General features: G+C 43.6%; 1 protein-coding gene across 40 annotated transcripts in view; it reads right to left on the bottom strand.

The window, feature by feature from the left end:
* LOC123678678 (dystonin) overlaps positions 1-22142 on the bottom strand; it is a 257561-nt gene that overhangs the window by 19938 nt on the left and 215481 nt on the right. For 31 of the 40 annotated variants that reach the window (XR_006747300.1, XM_045615892.1, XM_045615854.1 and 28 more), the window contains 8 exons: positions 20721-20836; positions 11366-20636; positions 8300-9241; positions 7096-8188; positions 4169-6963; positions 1262-4083; positions 782-793; positions 28-386 (listed from right to left, as the gene is read on the bottom strand). Coding sequence is in view for 39 of the 40 variants with exons in the window: in XM_045615892.1 (XP_045471848.1) it covers positions 28-386; positions 782-793; positions 1262-4083; positions 4169-6963; positions 7096-8188; positions 8300-9241; positions 11366-20636; positions 20721-20836 (17410 nt within the window). In the remaining variant the exon portion in view is untranslated. The remainder of the gene's footprint in view (positions 1-27; positions 387-781; positions 794-1261; positions 4084-4168; positions 6964-7095; positions 8189-8299; positions 9242-11365; positions 20637-20720; positions 20837-22142) is intronic. The other 9 variants (XM_045616035.1, XM_045616011.1, XM_045616019.1 and 6 more) reach the window with 1 other exon arrangement.

The raw sequence follows: 22142 nt of genomic DNA on the forward strand, positions 1-22142 counted from the left end.
AAATATCGCGAAAGAATATCGACTTACCTTCCCCACTCTCTATAATTTGACGTCCAGCGTCGTTTAAGGTGTCGATACTGGTCTGATGGGCCTGTATGTCGTTTATCAATACCTTCAACTTGGCAAGTTCGATCTCCAAAATTTGGGCATCTCCAGCAACTGGTTTCAACTCGTCCAGGGTGTTGTCTGTCTTCTTGATCCATATGAGCAGTTCGTTAAGTGCGTGTTGGAACTGTCCCAATCTAAGTAGGGCGTTCTCCAACTGCCTTTGTCTTTCGACAATACCTCTGAGTAGATCATCCCAGCGCTTGTTGACTGCTGTTAGAGGTACTTTAATTGCTGCCGCTTGATCTGCTGAAGTTCTTTCGGTCAGTTCTTGAGCTTGCCTAAAAAAATCCAGGAAAATTTAGAAAAATTTCTTTTACTTGGTGACTTCCAGTTAAGCAACGCTAAAGCTGTAAAGCACAAATCTTAATGCGATCATAATTTGGATTGCACATTCATGAAAGCCCCAAAATCAATCCGTAGAAAAATCCATATCGGAAAACAATCATTAAGTTCAACTGACACATTGATACGGATTCCTCTATGGAATGGAAAAAGCGCAGCAATTAATATTAAAAAATTTGTTGATAAATCCGAAAACACAAAAAACTCAATGATCAAATCAGATCTTTCGAGATGTCTCATGCTCTGAAAAAAAATAACAATATCAGCATGCTTCATTTTTTTTTGCGTTATCACATAGGCATTGCACCCCACAATACGAAAAAAATCTTGCCTTATAAGACTCCTGTTGTCCGATGACACATAATAAAAAAATAAATTGTTAATAATGTGTTCAACAATTATCAGTTCACTTAATATATACAAAATGAAATGATACTAAAAAGATCGTATTGAAAATAACCAAACTTGTAATTTCTAAGTTGTTTTTTACAAGTAAAACAATATTTTATGATTCTCTCAAGAAATCCTCAATTTTGACAATCTGTTTTGAATAAATATAATATTACTTAAGGATGGAATGAGGTTAGTAACTGATGATGATAAAGAATGAATAATCTCTGAAAATAATGGGTCTTCCAATTTATATTCTCTCAATTTGTTTGGTTTTATCAGTTATCTTAAAGAATTACTGTTTTGAAAAAGTCAGAAACTCACATCACTCATTGAACAACCCTTCAATGTTTAGATGATTCGAGAAAAAGTTTGGTTATCATTTGCAAGGACATTAATACCGTAAAAACCAAGTACTGACCTGTTAAGAGCCTCGACTTTAACCATATGAGGATCGACTTCAGATTTGAAGTCCTTGAGCTGGCTGATCTGCTTCTTAACAGCCTCGATATCAGCCCCAAGGGGACCCATCTTAGCGAACTTGTTCTCCGCCTTCTCCAAGAACTCCAGAAGGTTGTCCAGAGTCTCGTGGAACTCCATAGCCTTCTCCATGGCGTCGATCAAGTTCTCCTCACGTTTGGCGTACAGAGCCGTGATGTTATCCCACGCGTGGTCGAGATCTTCGATGTGTTTCTTGACCTCAGGTTTGTCTGGTTCACCACACAACTTCATCAACTTCTGACCTGAGTTTCTGACAAGGTCGACTTCCGGCTTGGTCTGGTCAATCTCCTGCCTGATCTCTTGGAGTGCCACTTGTTGTTCTTGTATGGCTTTAGGTTCGACCGCTGGCGGCTCTTGACCTATCAACGAATCCTCGATCTCTTTGAGGGTCGACATGACGGCGTGAAGCTCCTTCCAGAAGCGTTGCGCAGCCGCCAAAGTTTCTTCTAAGGAGTTGCCACGGTTGTTTGATGCTTTTTGTACGTCGTCCCATAGTTTGTTGAGTTTGTCTAGTTTACGCTTGATCTCTTTGATAGCTGGATCAGCCCTATTGGCCGCTTTGTTGATGACGTCGTCAGCAGCACGTTGAACGGCAGCGTAGGCCTCTTTTCTCTTGTCTAAGTCTCCCATAAGGTTGTCGTTATCCTCGATTTGATCCCTGATCTTAGGAGGATGCGCAGAGATGGGTTCTAAGTTGTTCACCTGGTCGGCAGTGTTAGACAAGGCTCGCAGCATACCTTCCAGCTTGTCGCTGAACTGTGAGCTCTCCTGGAGGGCATCTTCGAGGGCTTGTTGGCGTTGCCTGAGCTCAGCCTTCAGAGCTGCGTATCTATCGTTGTCGCTGTCAAGGAGTTCTTGTACCTTGGCGCCATCGTCCTCGGTGCAGAGTCTGACCAGCGCCTCTCCGGTCTTGTTGAGCTTGTCCACCAGAGGCTTGTGCTCGTTGATGCTCTGGATGAACATCTCATTTCTATCCTGTTGTTGAGCTATCAAATCGGGTCTCAAGGCCGGCATGGATAACATGGCCACCTGTTCTTCCATGTCGTTCAACCAGTTAACAAGCATGTTGTGGGTGTCGTGGAAATGTTCGGCTAAAGGCAGGGCTTGTTCCAAGATTCCTAATCTGTCGGTGCTCAAAGCCGACACGGTATCCATGGCTTCTCTGAGGTCGTCCATCTTTTCTCTTATCAATGACATATCTTCGTTAGGTGGTGTTTCTCTTAGAACCTTCTTGGCGGTGGACAGAACGTCACGAACACGACTCTTCTGGCTGGAGATATCGTCGTTCAGAGCTTTGTGTTCTTTCAATTGTACCCTTATTAAATCTGGTTCAGCTGACGGTTTTTCAGCGTCCTTTATCTGACCCTCAACCTCTCTGAACCATTCGAGAAGTTCATCGATGTCGCTAGTAACCTCGAGGGCCCGCTGTTTACCAAGATGTATCCTTTCTGCTCTTCTTTGTATTTGTTCAGCGATAGCGTCGAACCTCCTGTTATCTCTGGTAACCAATCCTTCAATGGTGGCCGCACCCTCTCCAGGACTGGCCTGGCAAAGTTGGGGACCAACCAGGTTGAGGTGCTCCAGCACTGGTCTGAGTTCTTGGAGATCGAATTCGAGGCGAGCGATCTCATCTTCATTCGGTTCTGCGGACTGTAAGATGACTTCGGCGTTCTGCATCCAATCCACCAGACGGTTGTGATTGTCGTGGAACTGTTGCACTAGAGGAAGCATCTCTTGAGCGTGTTTGAGCAGTTCAGCGCCTCGAGATGTGAGGTCGTTGTAGCGCCTCTGCAGCGAGTCAAGTTTGTCCTTGAGTTGGAGAGCTTCGTCAGACGATATGTGACGCATGAGTTCGACGCCGGCGTCAACGGTGCCGTCGACGTCTTGTTGTCTGCCGGCAAGTTCTTCGGAGAGGCCGGTTAGGTCGTCCATCTGTTCAAGTAGCTTGTCTTTGTGAACAGCAAGTACTTTGTAACGTCTCAAACGGTGTTCTAAGGAGTCCATCCAGGCAGCCAGGTCTTGGTAGGTGAGTACCAGATGGCGCAGCCCTTGACGGGAGGCTGTAAGTAATTCACCGATGTTTTCACTGGCTTCCACTAGGTTTCCGTATCTGTCTGTTGCCTCTTGGAGCTTATCGGCAAGGATTGAAGCTTCGTCTTCTCCTACCAAAGACATCAAGTTTGAAGCGATGTCGGTGAGTTCCCTGAAGTCAGGTTTCTTGTTCAATATATCGTCGTGGAGGATGTCATGCTCCCTTATCCTCTGTTGTATCTTTTCCTCGTCAGTTGGGATAATTTCCATGTCTTTGATCTTCTTCTCGCTGCGATCCAACCATTCTTGTAGTGGTACGAGTTTGTCTTGGAATTCTTTCGCGACCTTCATGGCTTGTTCAAGATCCAAAGTTCGTTGTTGGGCGCCTTGGGTAAGTGTGTCGAAACGTCCCATCAGATTCTTTAGTTGTTTCTCTATGGCCTTCCTTTCGGCTGGATCGGCCTCCTTGGCGATATCGTTGCCCATGCTGAATAACGAGGACATGGACGGTTGACGATCCAACAACATCTTCTTCAGGAACTTCTGTTCTTGAAGTTGCGCCTTGACCACCTTGTAGTCTGCAGATGGCGGTTTTTGATTTGCCACCAGGTCTTCGGTGTCTGTTAGCCATTTATCTAGACCGTCTAGAGCCTCTTGGAATTTGCCTGATTGGAGTAGGGCGACGTCTAGTTTTCTTTCTCTGTCGTTTATCTGGAAATATTAGAGTGGGATGAGAATTTTGAAATAAATTATGAAAAAGAGTTGGTCTACATGGATTAAAATAATCAAAACTCACCTTATCCTTGAGGGAATTCCACTGTTCGTTCATCTTCTCGAGATCCTTCTCTAGTACTACAGTACTAACGCCTGGAGACGCAGATTGTATAAGACCGTGGCCAAACTTGTTCCACGTGTCGACGTTCTTACTAAGCGGTTCCACGACCCTGCCGAGGAAGTTCTTGAAGTCCTGTTGCTGAGCGCGGATGCTGTCAACCTCGGAACCGACAGGTTTGAACTTGCGCAACTGATCGGAGGCGTCGGCGATGTTGTTCAGGATGTTAGCATTGGCCGCGTAAAAGTCCTCCAGTTTCTTCAGGGTGTTGTTAAGGTCCTGTTCTCTACCCTTGGTACGGTCGTCGAGCTTGCCAAGCTGTTTCTTCAAGCCCTCCACCTGTTCCCTAGTCTGGGCGGTGTCGGGAGCGAAGCCATTGTCGACCAGTACGTCACCAGCGTGGATAGCGTCGTTGACTTCGTCAGAGGCACGGTTGATCTTCTTGGCGAAAGCGGATACTTCGTTCAATTGTCCGTTGACGGTTTTAACGTCTCTGCCTGGCGCTTTCATACCGTCCAGCTCGTTTTCTAACGAGGCCAGGTCGTGGGAAAGGCCTTTCACTTGGTCGTTGAACTGTGTTACGGCAGTGGCGGCTGATTGTAATTCCAGACAACGATCGTCCAGTTTAGCCTGAAGATCGCTGAGTCTTTCGCTCAGAACGTCGACTTCTTCTTGTAAGTGCGTTCCGTCGATTCCGTTCTCGGATGCTTCATGAGCCAAGTCGATGGCTTGCTGTCGCACAGCTTGCAGAGGTTTCTTCAATTTACTAGATTCTTCTCTCAAGGCCTTGATCCTATCCAATAGCTTGGGATCTTTGGCGGCACCTCCTAATGCATCGTGAGACGCCAATTTATCTTCACATCTTTCCAATCCATGTTGGAAGTCTCTCATGTTCTCGTTGAAATCAATCAATTTCCTGGACTGATCTTCCAAAGCTTGGGTACGTTGAATCAACTCGTTGTTCAATTTATCCCAACGTTCTTTCAAGTCGTTGATCTCATTTTTGACGATATCTTTGTCGATGTCGCAGGCAGACAAGAAGGTGTCTCCTAGGACCTTGGTATTCTCGTATTCTCCGGATTTCTTCCAGACTTCATTGCGGAAAACTTGCAATTCCTTGAGTTGTTTCTCTATGTGTTTCCTGTGGAAGGAGGACGGTCTTAAACTATCCAATTTGTCCTCAGCTTGTCGGAGCCAAGGGAGGAAACTTTCAAGGGTGCGGTAATACTTGCGACAATGTTCCTTGCACGTTTGTAATCTAGTTTGCCTGTCTACGGCTTCTTTTCTTAGTTTATCCCAGTGCTGTTGGATCTTATCAAGTTCTCTCTGTAAAGGCCTTGTGTCTGTTTTGTTGCTGCGCGATAAAATATCGCGGCCTTTGTTCAAAAGCATGATGACTTCGTGTTCTCTGGCTAGAACGTCTCTATAGATTGGTTCGTGGTGTGCCAACTGTTGATCCAACACTCCGCGATCGGCTGAAATTAATAATCTCTCCGTTAAAGAACCCAGTTCATCGGATAGCCATCCTAGCGTTTTGGCACACGAAGCTTCAAACTGTCTTCCGTCGCGAAGGGAACCCTCGAGCTCAGCCTTCTTATGGTCAAGTTTCTTCTGCAGAGCGTTGAACTGTCTGCTGATCGAGGCAAGTTTTCCTTGAATATCGGCTCTAGAAGCCGGGTCACTCAACACATCACAAAGATGTGCACCGGCTGCTTCCAGATCAGCCAGTAGAGGTCTTTGTCCCTCCAGTTGTCTTTCCAGATTCTCGATCTTTCTGAGTTGTTCTTCAGGGTCTTTATCGAGTGGAAGTTCATCTAAGTTGTCTGAGATTCCTTGTAGGGCATCTCTAAGCCTGATCATCTGGGCGTCGAATTCTCGGCTGGTGTCTGCTGCAGCTCCCAGAGAATCGGCCCTCTCTTCTAATCTACCTAACAGGTCAGCCCATTTCTGCTGTATTGTGGCGAGTTTATTGTTAATTCTCTGACCGTCCGGCGAACGTATATCCAAGAAAGCTAAGACAGAATCACCGACGTCTATCAAGTGTTGCAGTTGTGGTTGCTGCGATCTGAATTCTTCCCTGAGTACTTGGACTTGCTGAACTTGAGACTGCACCATACGGGAATCGCTGGAGATTGGACCTAAAACAGTCAGCATCCTTTCTTTGGCACCGAGCCATGCCGACAGGGAATCGTGAGTGTCGTGGAACTCCTTCATGTCCTCCATGAACTTGATCTTGTTCTTCAGGTGATCGCTTAAGCTCTTCCAATGGGACACCACGTCTTCCAGTTCGTCGTTCAGTGTGTCACTTCCGGTAGCGCCCGGTTTTCTACGTAGCAGATCCTTGATCTGACTCTTGGTTGAATCAAGTAGCGACTGTTTTTCGTACATCTCTTCCAGGACTTGTTTGATCTGTCTGTTAAGTTTGTCGGCTTCGTCTCTTGTGTTGGGTATTGTGTCTTTCGGCAGTTTCTTCTGCACCCTGTCAAGGAACGAGCTCAAAGTCTTCAGGTTGTCTAGGTGTTTCTTGACCTCTTCGGAAAGGGAATCTATTTCAGATTGCCTGTCGTTTATTTTCACGCCTAAGAGGGAGTATCTGTTGTTGATCTCGACGAGTTGTTGTTGTACCGGTGACAGTTCTTCTAGGTGGAAACCATCTTGGCTTGATCGACGGGAAGAGAATCCGCTTGATCCACCTGTAGATAGTGGACTTAGGGCCTTAGTTGGCGAGGGTGATCTCGCGTCTGTTGATGACCTTCGACCTAAAAAATTTCACATTGTAAAGAGGAAGATCCATAACTGTTCGCAGATAATTTAAGGAGATTAAGATGCCGTAAGTTATCCAGAAAGCTCTATCGTACGTAAAAATTGAGTTTCAAATGAAATTGACTTACCACTAGTGAACGATGGTCTCTTAGTGGGACTGTACGACTGACTCTTTCGTTTTGTTGGCGAGTCCGGTTGTCCTCTGATCAAATTATCGTACATAAGTCCTGAGTCGTTAACTCTTTCGATGGTGAAGGCATATTCCTTGTACTCCTTAGCAATGGGCTTCAATTCTTCGTTTTGCTTCTTCAATATGTCCAAATCGATGGCTACTATATCCAAACGACTAACTTTGTTCTCCATCTTACTCAGCCAACCCAGAACATCTTCGCGCGTTTTCTCATAGGCCATCAGTTGCTCGGACCTCTGCTTCGAAAGTTTCTGCTTGTCGTCCAGCAAGTTGAGCAGGTCTCTCCACTGGCTCTCCATCAGTTTTACCTTATCCCTGACGGTGGACACGTCCGTAACGTCTCTCTTATTCACTAGTTCTTTGCCGTCATGCACGATTTCCTCGAACATCGCGTGTTTTCCCTCTACGTTTGCGCTGATGTCCTGCATCCTCTTGGATATCTCGTTGTAGGGCAACTTGGAGAAGTCGGGTGAGTCGATCATCTCCATTATGCTCCTGTACCACTGGTCGAACACGATAATCTGGTTGTTGAAGTGGGTCAGGTTTCTGTCGACCTCTGCCAAGAATTCTCCTCGTTTCTGCGATCTATCGAAAAGCTTCTCGAATCGTACCTTGACGTCGTTAAGCTTGGACTCGATCTTCTTGGCGACTCTGGCGTTGCTGGTGGAGTGTATCAGCTCGCTGGCCGAAAGGTACACAGAGTCGACGGAGGCGATGTGGTTGTCTATGTCGGACTGTAAGACTCTGTGTTCTCTGATTTGCTCGTCTAAACGCTCCTTGACGAGCGAGGCTGGTTTCTGGGCGTTTTTGAACTGACTTTCGGCAGAGTTAAGCCAGTTAATGATGCCATCTAGGGCGTCTTGCACGCCTTGGGATTGAATGAGGGCGGTTTCTAGCTCTTGGCAACGGTCTGTTATCGCGTTGCTGAGTTGGTCGTACTTCTGTTGTAGTTCGACGACGGGTTGTTCTAGTCTGTTCATCTCGGATGGGGATAGTTGTCCTTCTAGGGAGGATAATAGACTCTTGACAGCCTACAAGTTGAGAGGAAAAAATTATTCGCGACTTCAAAGATACATTTAACATTTCATGTTATCAACGATTCGTGAAAAACTAGTAAAATAGTAATACAAGCTACAACTTACCATTTTAGCATTATCGATAAGTCTTCCATTGGCAACAAATTCGTTGTTCAAAGCCTTTGCGTGGTTCAATTGGTCTTCGACTGACCTCGGATCTCCGCTTATTGGTTCGTTCAGCACCTTAATAGCTCTTGGTTCGATGTCTCTAAGCCATAACTTGGCCTTCTCCACAGCGTCGCTGTAATCTCTTTGCCTACCACCCACGCCAGATATACGGCTGGACAGATTGTTGGCCCTGCTGAGCAGATCTTTGTACTGTTGCGTGATCAAGCTCACTTCGCTTCTAACCGGAGATTCTTGAGAGGTTAGAGGCTCAACGTGAGGCAGTCTAGACGGTAGAGAGGTCCTGAAGTCGTTCAACAACTTCAAATATTCTTTTCCTTCGTCCACGAACTTTTGGGCGGACATGGTGATGAACCTCAGATCTGCTTGGTGGGCTATGACATCACTGACGAAATCTTTGGTGCTGTCTACACTAGAATCCAAATTCTTCAAGTCGGTCAAAGATCTTTCCTTGTCTTCCAACACTCTCCGGGCCTTGCTCAACCAATCGGAGAATAGTTGCATCTCCGATTTCAACTTGGAGAGTTCATCTCTGGCCGTCATCATCCTCTTCAGCAAGGCTTCAGCTCGGTCAGTGGCCTTATCGTATCTGGTCTTCAGGGTTCTGCCACTCTTCTCCAAAGCGTTGACTTCGCTCTTGGACAGGACGTCGCCGGCGGTGAGCACTAGCTGTCTGACTTGATCGCTGCAACTAGTTACCTGAACGTGGTGTTGGTCCAGATCGTCTTTGACGTGTTTCATGGTGTTGATCTGATTGCGTAGGTCTTCTTCGAACTCGTGGATGATGTCCTGGGACGCTATCCTGTCCTCCACCTCACCTATCCAGTGCAGGAGTTTGGACAAGGTTTCGTCGCACAGCCTGTATTTTTCCTCGACGGCTTGCTGAAAACCGAACACAGATTTTTCTATTATCGATCAGGGTTTTTGATACTGGAAATTCGATTGTGGTGCATCTCGAGTTTCGAGAAACGTGTGTTAAACCACACGCCGAAAACAATAATTCAATTGGCCAGCTGAAAATTATAAGATAATTTTTTTTAGGAAGGAATCAATCCTAAAGAATTATTTTTATCGGTCGCTAATAATAAAGTAATATTATTCTCTACACTTCCAGATTTTCGTTTTAAATAAAATTTCAGAACTTTACAAAATAGTATATTAGTTGAGCTGTTTGTTTCATGTCACGATTTTCTTTTTTTTCTTTCAATATTTTCTTACATTTTAAAATGACTGTATTTTGTTTTGAATGTAGACTAATCATGAAATAAACATTATTATTATTATTATTATTATTATGTAACCAATTAAATTATTGTTCTCCATTATATCAATCTTTCTATTCATCCTTGAGAATGAATTGGATTTCATGAATCTGTATGAAATATTCTTGGGCGTAAGCTGAACATCCCTTAACCTAAACATGCATTCAAGCATTGCGATCACACATAATGATGTTAGTTTGAAAAGAAATAATATCGTTTTACCTAAAACACACTTAAAAAAAAACCTGTGAACAAAACATTGATAAAAACTGGGTATTAAGTTATATAAAATTGATAAACAGTCAATATATTGTGAAAAAATTAATCTGTTAAAATGTCGAGTGTTCTCTATGTTTTAATACTCGACAAAAGATTAGAACAACTTTAATTTTAAAGAATTAATATTCGTTATTGATTTTGAGTTTTATAGAACTTATTACATTGGCTGCATTTACTTTTGCAAGTGACATATTGTGTTTAGTGAATTACTGCATGTTACAATATTTTCTTCATTTTATAAAACTTGTTATTTTGACTGCATTTATTTTAAATTCATTTCATCCCAAATTGGATGAAATGTTGCAAGGGTGCAAAGTAGATTTGATGTATAAGGTAAGTTAAAACTGCAAGATGAAGCATTCCAAAGAATGACAGTTATATAATGTCATCTGCGTTTGGATCTGCGCATTCCATAAGCTTTTCATGAAGGTCAAACGCATGTTACCACTACTGTCGACATGGGACAATAATATTCGGGTTTATCTAGTGGTCGTTCCTCTGGATGTCTTGAGGAAATGAGATGAATAGGTTATTATTCATTGTGTTACTGGTATGAGTAAATTATGTGAAAGCAGATGTAATGATACGTTATGTGCGGGGTTTTGCAGGCTATTATGCACATTCTCAGTAGGACCACCACACAAAAATGAAAGCTCCCAGGGGTCTCAAGCTGCAAAAAATATTCTTGTTATAACAATATTGTAACACAAAAACAAATTCAAGAAAAAATCAAAGAAAAAATCAAATGAGCACTGAGATGAAAATATCCCATCTAGAGGACGTTAAAACTTTCATTTGTTCTTGGATCCTGTTTCGATCAATAGGCAATAAGTACGGTGATCATGTGGAACAATCTTTCACTAGTTTCTCAGGCTGTTCATGCTTTAACTATGGGATATTTCAATAACCACTAGAATGATATGGCAGGTTCTCTTTCGCTATCAACATTTTTCAAAATCTTCCCGTCAACCACTTCAACAAGAATGACTAATTGGAATTTTATATGCAAATACACTACTGAACTACCGAAAGCTAAACAAATCTGGAAAATATTTGAATGTAACATCATAAATCTTTATGAACGTCTAAAGAATATTTGACAAAGGTATTGGCACCTTCAAAAATGGAAAGTTACTCCAGTAATTGCAAATTTTCCAAAAAAAAAGTTCTCTACGGAATTGTAGGTAAATTGTAACAAGAAAAATTGATCCAAGTACTATTACAGCTTTTCAATTCACAATTTAATCTTAGAAAGTATTTTTTATGTTCAGAATTATTTTCCATGAAATTTAACATCATTTCCAGCCCGTAAAAAGCCAAAAACACAACCACAAGAAGCAGTACGAACCAACCGCAGCGAAGAGAACCACCCACAATTCTAACGCGTCAATCCTCAAAGCGGAACTCAAGCCAAACAAGACACCTTGAAGCCAACTAAAACGTACAAGTAAAACGTAAAACTCACCCTCTGTTCAGCCGGTAATATCAAACCCTTCTCCAGAGCCTTGGCGAAGTCCACCTGTTTGCTTTCACCCTTGTCCAGGATCCTGCCTTCCTGTGCGTCCACAAGACCGTTCTCTATAGCCGCCGATAGGGGTACTATAGTACCACTCTCAGGATCTTTGACTACAGTACTGGTAGGATCCACCAGGTTGTGCTTTATAGCCTCGCTTAACGTTATTCGTTTTCTGTCAATAATCGGAACGTGTACGAAAGGATCTGCGAACCCTCCAGTTGTAGGGTTGTAGAGGGAGTACGTGATCGACTCAATGAGGCTGAAGCCCCTTCTTGGCGTCATCAGTAGACCGCTCTCCATGGCGCTAGGCAGAGAGTACAATTTGGACGTGGACGTGTCTAAGACGTTGCCTTTCTCAGAATCTATAAGTCCCTTTCGGAACCCTTCGGGTAGCTTGATCAGCTTCTTTTTCAGCGTGTCTTTAACGACGGCAGAATCAGGGTCAACGTAACCGAGAGTTATGGAGTCCTTTAGGCTCATCACCTGCTTGGATTGTGGATCAGTGAACTTACCGGTGTTAACGTCTAAATTGCCCAACTCGATGGCATGTCTGAATTCTAAAGGTTCTCGTAGGTAGATTATTATAGTTTCGGAGTACATCACGATTCTAGATTGGATAACGCTGGTTTGAACCTCGAATACAAGCGTTTTGGTAACGTCTAAAGTCTTATCGGCCAAAGCGTCGCTTACTGTTTTAAAAACGCCCGTTTGTACGTCTTTAGTGACTGCGATTTGAGGATCTAACAGTTCGAAGCTCATGGCTTCTTCGAGAGTGCATTCACGAGGCTGCGTAGGAGTTCTACCGAGTTCTGTGATAGAGTGTTTGATCTCCGAAGGTTTGGACAACGTGACCAAGAGACCCTTCTGGAAAGCCGCGTCGTAATTGTACGTCAACTTGGATTTAGAGTCTAGAACGCGACCCCTAACCACGTCTATCCTACCTTCCTGTATAGCAGTCGGAACTGATTTCGTAGAGTTGTTTTGTGGGTCTATCAAGGCTGTGGTGGAAGGATCAATGAGGTTGTGGTGGAAAGCGTCGACGAGGTCGTAGAACTCGCCGTCTTTTAGAGGATCAGCGAATTTACCCGAGTCTGGACGGTAAAAACCGCAATCTATAGCTTCTTCCAGAGTTACAGGGCGTTGTATTGGTACTATCAAACCCTTCTTCTTGGCGTCGAGCAAATTCAGAGCGTTCTGATTTGGAAACACGTACATATTGTTCTCGTCGTCTATTATATTCGAGTCTATAGCTTCCGGTAGTCTAACGTACTTATTTTCAGGACCGTTCTTCACGATGGAGTTGAGAGGATTGATAAACTCGTTGTTGCAAGCCTCTTTGAGGTTCACTCTGCGCCCTGACACCGGATGACGGAAGGCATTATCTGCCGGATCGTAAAAGCCCATTTGGATGGCTTCGTACAAGCCGAAGTTGCCGTTTTCGATGTCCACCATCAATCCTTCTTCCAGCGCCTGTGACAGCTTGATCTGCCTGTCAGTAACGAGGTCGTTAAAGGTACCGCTGCGTTTGTCTATAACACCCAGCTTGCAGGTCTCTGATAGATTCAACAGCCTGCCCTGCTTCTTGTCGAAGTAGCAAGGCAAGAGAGGGGATATGATGTATTTTCTTATAGATTCGTGAAGGGTTATCTTTCTATCGTTGCTTGGATCTATTATCTTTCCGGTGGACTCATCGTACAGTCCTTGGTGGATGGCGCGTTGTATGGAAACAGCAGCTTTGCTGTCAATCAGTATGCCCAGTTCGAACGCTTTGGGCAGGGTGTATTCGGCACCTTCAGGGCTAGAGAAATCTTTAACCAAGGCGGAGTTGCCGTCAACGTAGCTTTTGTGGATGGCGTCGACCAAGGATAACTTTCGCCAGACGCCTGCTCTGGTATCTTTCACGCTGATGGACTCTGCGTCGATCAGATTGATCTCGATGGCTTCGATCAAGGTGAGGTAGTTACCGGTGCGTGGATCTAGGAACAGACCAGATTGCTCATCGTATATTCCTTTGAATATAGCCTCGCTCAAAGGTATTGGTGGAGCCACTTCTATCAGTAAACCTCTTTCGAATGCTTCATTGAAGTCCACTGCTTCGTTCCTAGAGCTGATAACGACTCCATCGCTTGTGTCTATGTAGCCCTCTACCACAGCCTGATCGAAAGTGACCAGTTCTTCGTCTATAGTCAACAAAGTCGACGAGGTATCAACATAACCTCTATTGAACGCGCTTTCTGGTTTCAACCGTTCTTTACTCCTAGGATCAATAAATTTACCGGTGGATGGGTCGTAGAAACCTTTGAATACGGCTTCGGGCAAAGTGATCTGGCTGCTGTAAGGCACAATCAAACCTCTGTCTTGCGCTTCATACAAGTTTGATTCGGTGTTGGTGATCGGATCTATAGCCTGACCCTTGATAGGGTCGATCAGTCTCAACGTGATGGCATCGTTCAAGGTTATTATATCGCCGGATCTTGGGTCCTTGATAGTGAGCACGCTAGGATTCACTACGCCGCCTTCGATGGCTTCTACCAGAGTCACTTTAGCGTTGTCTACTACAAATTTGCCGGTTTGTGGGTCGTAAACTTTCTGGGCAAGGGTCTCCTGAAGCGACCAAGGTAATACAGTGCTCAAGATGTATCCTTTCAGGTACGCTTGGTCCAAGGAGAGCAAAGGACTAGTTAATACACCTTTGGTAGGATCGATGAGATTGGTTTGGAAGGCCTCTTTGACCTCTACGATGCGTTTTCTTCTATCGTCTTTGATCCTCGTACTGGCCGGGTCGATGAGTTTGTCTTCTATCGCTTGCAACAACGTGATTTCTTCTCCTGTGATGGGATTCAATATTTGTCCGTTACGTGGACCGTAGTAGTTCATCAGGATGATTTGGAGAAGACTGAAGATGATAGGTTTGGTTTGGATCAAATTCAACTGTAGCGCCCTATTCAGAGTTATAACCTGATTGTCTTTCTTGTCGACAAGTTTTCCATCTTCTATCAAGTTGGTTTTCAGAGCTTCGTTCAAAGGTATGAATGCATTGGCTTTCACGTCTTTAACTTCGCTGATCCTTCCATCTATTATCTGTCTCTCGATGGCTTCCGCTATTGGCAGAAGTTGTTTGGTTAGAGGATCTTTGATCTTACCGCTTTCTTCGTCGTACAGTCCTTTGTGAATAATGGCCTGGAGAGAAATTGGTCTCGGCATAGCAAGAACGAAACCTCGATGGAAGGCTTCAGGGAAATTCATGGTTTTCTGAGTGGCGTTGTTGATGACTAAACCTCTCCTAGGATCAACTATAGACTTATCCACAGCTTCGTAGTAAGGCATGAGCTGCATATTCTTTGGATCCTTTATGGTAACTGATTTAGGATCGATAATATTGGAAGTGAGAGCCTTGATCAGAGGCATGACCTCATTGCCATCCTCCAGTTTGACTTCAACTTTAACCGGATCGAATCTATCCGTGGTTGCTATTTCTTCGAGACTCATCGGTTGATACTTGGCCTTAGGCTTATCGGCCACGTGTATTATCCACTTAAGTTTGACAGCTTCGAAGAAGGGTACTCTTTTGCCTGTTTTGGGATCGACCATATGACCTGTATTCTTATCTATCAATGGTCTTCGGAGTGCTTCTTGAAGAGTGATATACTGAGCAGGTTTCCTTGTGGAATCCTTGACCAATATCGTTTCTGGATCGAACAGATCTAAATCGTAGATGAAAGTCTCGAAGGTTATGTGAGCTCCATTCAAATCAGTGAAGTGTCTGGATCTAATATCGTAATAACCCAGTTCTGCCAAATATTGAGGCGTGATGTTACGCGATATGATAAGAGTGAATTTCACCGGCTCGTCCAATAGCGTCACTTTATTTTCGTCCACAACTTTGATTCTGTGTTGGGGAAGTAGCAAGTTTTCATCTAGGCCTTCTTGAACATCGTAGTTCAGCTCTTCTCCTTGGAAAATTATTCTACAATTCCTTGGAACTATTTGTTTAGATGTGACTGCTTCTTTGATTGTCGTTTCCGGTGCGATGACTTCGATGTTAGCGAATTCCTTTCTAGGCTTCTCTTCCACTTTCAATTCTTCGACGCTCACGTGGACCTTCTTGGGAATTTCTTCGATGATGGTTGAATCTGTTTGATCCGGTTCTATTTGAAGATTTGATGGTATTTTTCCGCTTATTGTGATTTCAACTTTGGAAGAATGCGGGGATGCAGTTGAAGCGGTTGTTGTTATAACCCTAGATTCTGAGGTAGTTATAGTAACCGTTTTTGTCTCGGATACCTTGTCTTTTTTGGACAGTTTTTTGATACCTTCAACAGCAGCAGCTCCGGCCATACCCACAGCTACCAGAGGTAAGGCAGCTCCACCTAGCACTGCGATCAGACCGATTTTGGTGGCCTTCTTGAAATCCACCTTGTTACCAGATTTATTATCGACGATCTTACCACTCTTGGGATCTATCAAACCTTCTTTCATGGCATTTTCTATGGTAACCGGTTTCTGCGACTCAACATCGTAAATTATGGAATTTGGATCTATGATTTCTTTCTCTACAGCTTCGGCAAATGTTAATTTCTTGTTGGGATCGTTTGGGTCTTTGAAAGAGTCGGTTGTTTCGTCGTAAATAGTTGTGAAAGCCTCTGCGATGTTCAGTTCTGAGGCTGTCTCCGTTACAGTTTGATTTCTTTGTACTTCTGCTGTCACAGGTGTTGCTGATAGGGTACCCTCCTTCAAGGCGTCTTTAATCGGTACTTTTTCACCAGTTTGAGGATCGATGAATGTTCCTGATTTCATGTCGACTAACCCTTTGTTCAAGGCTTCCGAAAACGACAATGTTTTATCTTTCACGACTGTTGTGTTTTCCACTTCATCTTCGTTTACCACGATACCTTTTTTTCTGGCTTCTTCTATAGATATTATTTCAAGGGTTTCTAGGTTTTGAACTTCGTTTATGCTGAGTAGGGAATAACCTGCCATTAGTTCAATTGTTCTGGTGGTTACTCTGTGAATTGTGTTGTTAGTTTCGGTCAAAGTGGTGATTGGTTGCGAACTGTCGAAATCAACGTAATCTAGGGGTTCTTTGATTGCTAATAACCCTGATTCTAGAGCCTCAGAGACAGGAATAGTTTCTCCTGTTTTTGGTATTTTAAACGTACCTGTATTCTCGTCTATCAGATGTTTTTCCAAGGCGTCTTCAATGTTTACACAATCGGGGTCTGTAGGGAAAGGAAGACTCATGATGAGATCTTCCTGGATAGCTTCTTTCAACGGTATTCTTTCGTTAGTTAAGGGATGCAGTAATTCTTTCTTGTCTGTATCTACCAAGCCTCTCTTTAAAGCTACAGGGAATGTCATACCAGCCGGTGGAATGTTTTCAGGACCTTTGGGAATGGACGTATCGAATATATCTTCTTTCACAGCCTCTTTCAGATCGATCTCGCCTTTAACAGTCTTAACCGTCGATTTTTCATCGTCTATAACTCCGATCTCCAGAGCTTCGCCGAGCGTTATTTCTTCACCGCTCTTTTCAGTCATTTTGCTCAAAGGATCTACTATATCACAGATAATTGCTTCGCTAATCGATAAACATGAGCCCGTTTCAGGATGCACGACTTTCTGACTGTCGGGATCTAGAAGTCCCTGTTTTACCAACTCGGGAATCGAAAGACTTCTGTTTAATGGGAACAAGAGCTCGTTGGAACCGTCAGGATCTAACAGACCTCTCTGGATCGCGTCATTTATGGTCAATTGGTCTCCTCTAGTAGGATCTATTATCTTTCCTTTTGTAGGATCGATTTTACTAGATTCAATAGCTTCTTGCAAGGTAAGCTCTTCGCCTTTTGGAGACTTGAAAGTCTCCTCCTTGCTTAACATGGTGGCGGTTTCTTCGTCTATTATACCCTTCTTTTTGGCGTCTTCTGGAGTAACCATTTTTCTTCTCAACTTTTGCAAGACCACTCGTTTAGCCTCCCTTTCAGGACTTAACGATTTGGCACGACCAATTTTAACTTGATATGTCGGTTCTGTTGTTATCCTAGCTCTAGTTTTATCAGCTTCCGACATTTCTTCATCGCTGTCAAAACGTATGGTTGTCGTGCTCAACACCTTGGGTTTCGCACCGGATTTCTCGCCATCTTCAGGCGTTAATTCACCTGTGATTTCTTTCAATTTTTCGGGGGTGACCAGACCTCTTTTCAGGGCTTCTTCGCTGGTGTAAGTTACACCGGTTTTTGGGTCTTTGATATACACAGTAGATGTGGTAGATACCATACTTGTAACTGTGGCCGATGATCTGGTGAAGGTGATGGCGTGGTTGGAGTTGACTATGGCTCCTTTAGGATCCTTCTTGATTTCTTCCAACTGTTCGGGAGTTATTAAGTTCTTTCGTACGGCTTCTTCTGCATCATAAGTGATTCCTGTGGTCGAATCAGTTATTTGGAAGGTGGTGATGTCTTGGGAGTTGTTAGTTGTCATCATATCAGACAGTTGTTTCTCTGTAACTAGTCCTTTTTTCAACGCGTCTTCAGCTGTGTAGGTGGCTCCTGTAGCTGGATCTGTTATTTGGATGACGGTCGAGTTTATAACCTTCTGTGGTGAAGGAGAGTGTTGTCCTCTAGCTTCGTCGATGAATGCTTCGCTTTGATGTTTCTTATAAGTTGGTTCGTCGATTAAACCTTTTTTCAAAGCGTCTTCCATAGGGATGGTTTCTCCAGATCCGAGAACCACGGATCTTCCAATGATCTTAATAATTTTGGTTGCAGCTATTGGAACTGCCGCTAAAGCCAAAGCGCCCATCTGGATGGCGTCCATACCTGTAATCTTGCGTTCTGTGCTTGTCTTGTCTTCAACAATCTCCATCGGTATTTCTGTTTCGAACGTCTTTACGCTGGATGGCGAAGAGATTTCTATTTTATCTGGTCTACCCTCGATTTTAGTCACTTGAATCGTTCTTCTGTTAGATGGTATAGACACAGCTGCTGTTTCGAGTAGTACATAGCTTTTGCTTATTGCCTCTTCCATTGTTATGATTGAAACGCTGTCAACGGCGTAGTGACCTGTACTGTCTAATATCTTTTTCTCCAAACTCCTGCTCAGACTGATTTTTCTGTTGGTGCTTGGGTCTATGACTACCGCGGATTTCGGGTCGATGATTTTGAGTTGAACGCATTCTTCAAAACTTACTTGTCTGTCTGTACCGGGAATAACGAACATTCCGGTGACGGGGTCGAACAATTTCTTGTTTATGGCGTCGGCGAGTGTCCAACCTTCTTTAGGTAACTCGTACACGTTTCTCTCCAAGGCGCTGGTTAGTTTACGCGATTCGGATTTTCTACTGTCTGGCGTGGAATGAGATGAAGTAATATTGACGAAAACTTTTTCGGAACTATCAGAGTCGGGCGCTAACAGTCCCTCGCTTATGGCCTGAACTATCGGTATAGGTTCGTTGTTTACCGGATTCAAAAAGATCTGGTTCTCGTTGTCTATCAGTCCCTGCCTCAAGGCTTCGGTGTAAGTGATTTGTTGGTGTTCGATGTTCTTCTTGGTGACCGTAACGTAGCGTTGAACCAGTCTGTGAGTAATTTTAGTGGACACCGTGAGATTGAGCAAGCTGTTGAGCATCGCGGCACCTTCGGGCGTTATCAAATGTTGCGCTATCGCCTCGTTCAGATAAACTACCTTACCCTGTTGTACGTCTATCAAGTTGCCGTTCTTTGGATCTATATAACCCCTGAATACTGCGTCTAAGACCGTTAATTCCCTACCCCCTTCAAATATACCTATACCACGATTGAGCATGTCGTATACTTCTTGTTTAACCATACCCGTTTGCACGCCTTCAGAGAATGGTACCAATTTCCCCGACTTAGGATTGACCAAAAGGCTTCCACCGTTCTTTTTGCTGACGAAACCCTTGTTGCTGGCCACGTTGAAGCTAATATGATCGGATTTATCTGGCGGTTGAAACGCGTCGACGTCGAATATCGATTTTTTAACCACCGCTATTATATAACCCCTATGCACCGCTTCTTTTATCGTTATGTTCTCATCGGTAACGGAGTTACGGAAAAGACCATCGGGAGTTATGATACCTTCGCGTAGAGCGTCCCCTAAGGTCAGGAGGTCGTTGGTGCGGAAATCTAGGATGCAACGGATTTGGTCTACGTCTAAAACGCCCCTGGACACGGCTTCTAGGATTGAAAGTTTGGATTGGTGGAGAGGAGAAAGGATCTTTCCGGTCTCGTCCAGAAGGTTGTCGTCCACGAGTTCCGACAACGTCTTGGGTTTCACGATGAGCTGTCGACGCTTGGCCTCTAAAAATGGTAGTTTCTCGTGATTCAACACGTATTTGCCTAGCTTGGGGTTGATCAAACCCTGATCGATGGCCTGTAAGACCGTTACTTTGGTGTCACGTACCGGATCCACGATCTCTCTGACGTCGCCGTCCACCACGTTCGTCTTGACGGCGGCGTCGATTTGGTATTTGTTGCCCGTGTTACGATCCACAATCCAACCGGTCTTATCGTCGACAAGACCCTGATTCACGGCGTCGGTTAAAGCTACGGCGCCGGTCTGTAGTTTGACCTCAGTGTGCTGCAGGAGGTAGCCTCTCCTGTAGGCCTCTTTCAAGTCTATGACTTCGCCCGTTTCGACGGTATACGTTCCAGCGTTTACGTCCACCCTACCGTCGTCTATCGCCTGATTTATGGTGGTGGAATTTACCTTCAATCTCTTCTCCGAAGGGTCTAAGAAGCCCTGCTCCGCCTCGAAGATCTGCCGTTGGATGGCCTCCAACAGGGTAAGCTCCCTGTCGTCTTCTACGATCCCGCAAGGGTTCTGGAGCCTGGCAGCCACGATAGGGTCTATGAGACCTTTATCAGCCGCTTCGTCGATGGTTATCTGTGTACCATCGGCTGTCAGGAGTCTTCCTGTTCTTACGTCCAATATCCTGGATATTATAGCCTCCCGTACCGTCATTACTTCGTTGGTGTGAGGGTTCAGTATGCCCTGCACCTCGGAGATACCGTCGACTAGTATATAGTCATTTATGACGTGTTGTCTCTTCAGCGAGGTGTTTGTAGTCCATTTTTGGGGTTCTTGTATTATCTGGGTTCTTGTAGTATACTTATCCGGCGGTCTACCGTTAGATATTTCGTCTTTCTCGTCCTTGCCGTGCTTTTGAGAGTTGCCGTTCTCTGTCGTTCTTGTTTTTACGTACCTGGTGAAGCGAAAAGTGTTAGAATGGGGATATAGGCCTGAGGGAAGATGTGGGTGGTGGAGAGATTGTTCGGATTGTACTTACTGTTGACTGTAGTGGGTTGTGGTTGTGTAGGTGGATGTTAGTTCGCTTGCGCTGCTCATGTGGAATTCAGACCTGAAGGTCCTGAATTGCTGTGGTTGCATCTGTTCTACCAGTCTCTGAAATAAGAGGAGAATAATGAGAATTTTAGCGTTAGAAGATCAGTATCAGTCAAACCAATTCATATGAAAACTGTTGTTGACTTTTATTTCTCCGTCAAAAAGAGATATTACATATTTCCCACACGAATATATTCAATGTGACAAAAAAAAGAAATCGCGTGCATCGTGCTAGATATCGCTAGATAGGTGATCTAATTCTAATGACAGCAAACACTGCACTTTATTTTCCTAATCTATGAATGTATTGCAACTTTTCAAACACGATTATATTAAGATAATAGTGCTTAGTAACTTGGATGACAAGAATATTACTCTCAGCTGGAAAGTTGTTGAGGAAAATAGTCGAGACTAATAGGTATTATCGATAAGTTTGACAGGTTGATGTGCCATTTAGAATTGAAAAACTCGAAAACGATTATAAAATTATCAAATATTCCAAAGAGCCAGTAGAATATATCCTTTTTGGAATACATTTGATAACCGCGTTCATATTGCTCGCACATAACCTCAACTTCATTCAATATTAGCGAATTAATTTTATTATTGGAGTTGTTTTCCTCCAATCAAACCTGACCTTCATCTATGGTTAAAATTGTCGATGTCGTCATTAAATGCGAACAATTAAATAATGAAGGGTTTCCAACAAGAATTATACAATTTAAAATGATTATAATGGCGACACTGTGTATTAGTTTTTGACGTTTCTTATGTCATTTATGTTTAGTAGATTATGCCATTCGATAGTGAGAGAAATTTAAGAAGATTCATGTACGATATTATTTGGTTCATCGACTATTCATCGTAATGTGGACACATTTTAAAGTGGTACCAAGTACGGCTTTGTATTTGGTATAGATCTCGGTATAGATACTCTAGTATCTTGTAAAAAACATTCAACTTTCCCATGATTAAATGGCATAAACAATTGAATCTGAATGAAAAATATTAAGAAATAATAAACAGTGTTGCAATTATCATATAATCATTTTTAATTGCATCCTTCCCATTGGAAAAACCAAAAACCTTGTACCCCAAACTTCAGAAATGGTCTTATCTTTTCAATGCCATATTTTCGGTATAAAACAAAACAGAAAAAAAAGAAGAAGATGACCAACACAGGATTAAAAAGGATATGAGGTCCGACCTCTGTGGAAACCCTTTCCAATCAGAAAGCGTATAGGTATATCGTTGGTCTTCAATTCAATCATAACAAAAAAAAGTTGACATTTCACCGAGCATTCCACATTTGCTATGATGCGCGTCTTGCCAAAGTCCGGGATGAATGAATCCCATTTGACACTTC

This window comes from Harmonia axyridis, chromosome 1, assembly GCF_914767665.1.
Source record: "Harmonia axyridis chromosome 1, icHarAxyr1.1, whole genome shotgun sequence".
NCBI classification, from domain to species: Eukaryota; Metazoa; Arthropoda; class Insecta; order Coleoptera; family Coccinellidae; genus Harmonia; species Harmonia axyridis.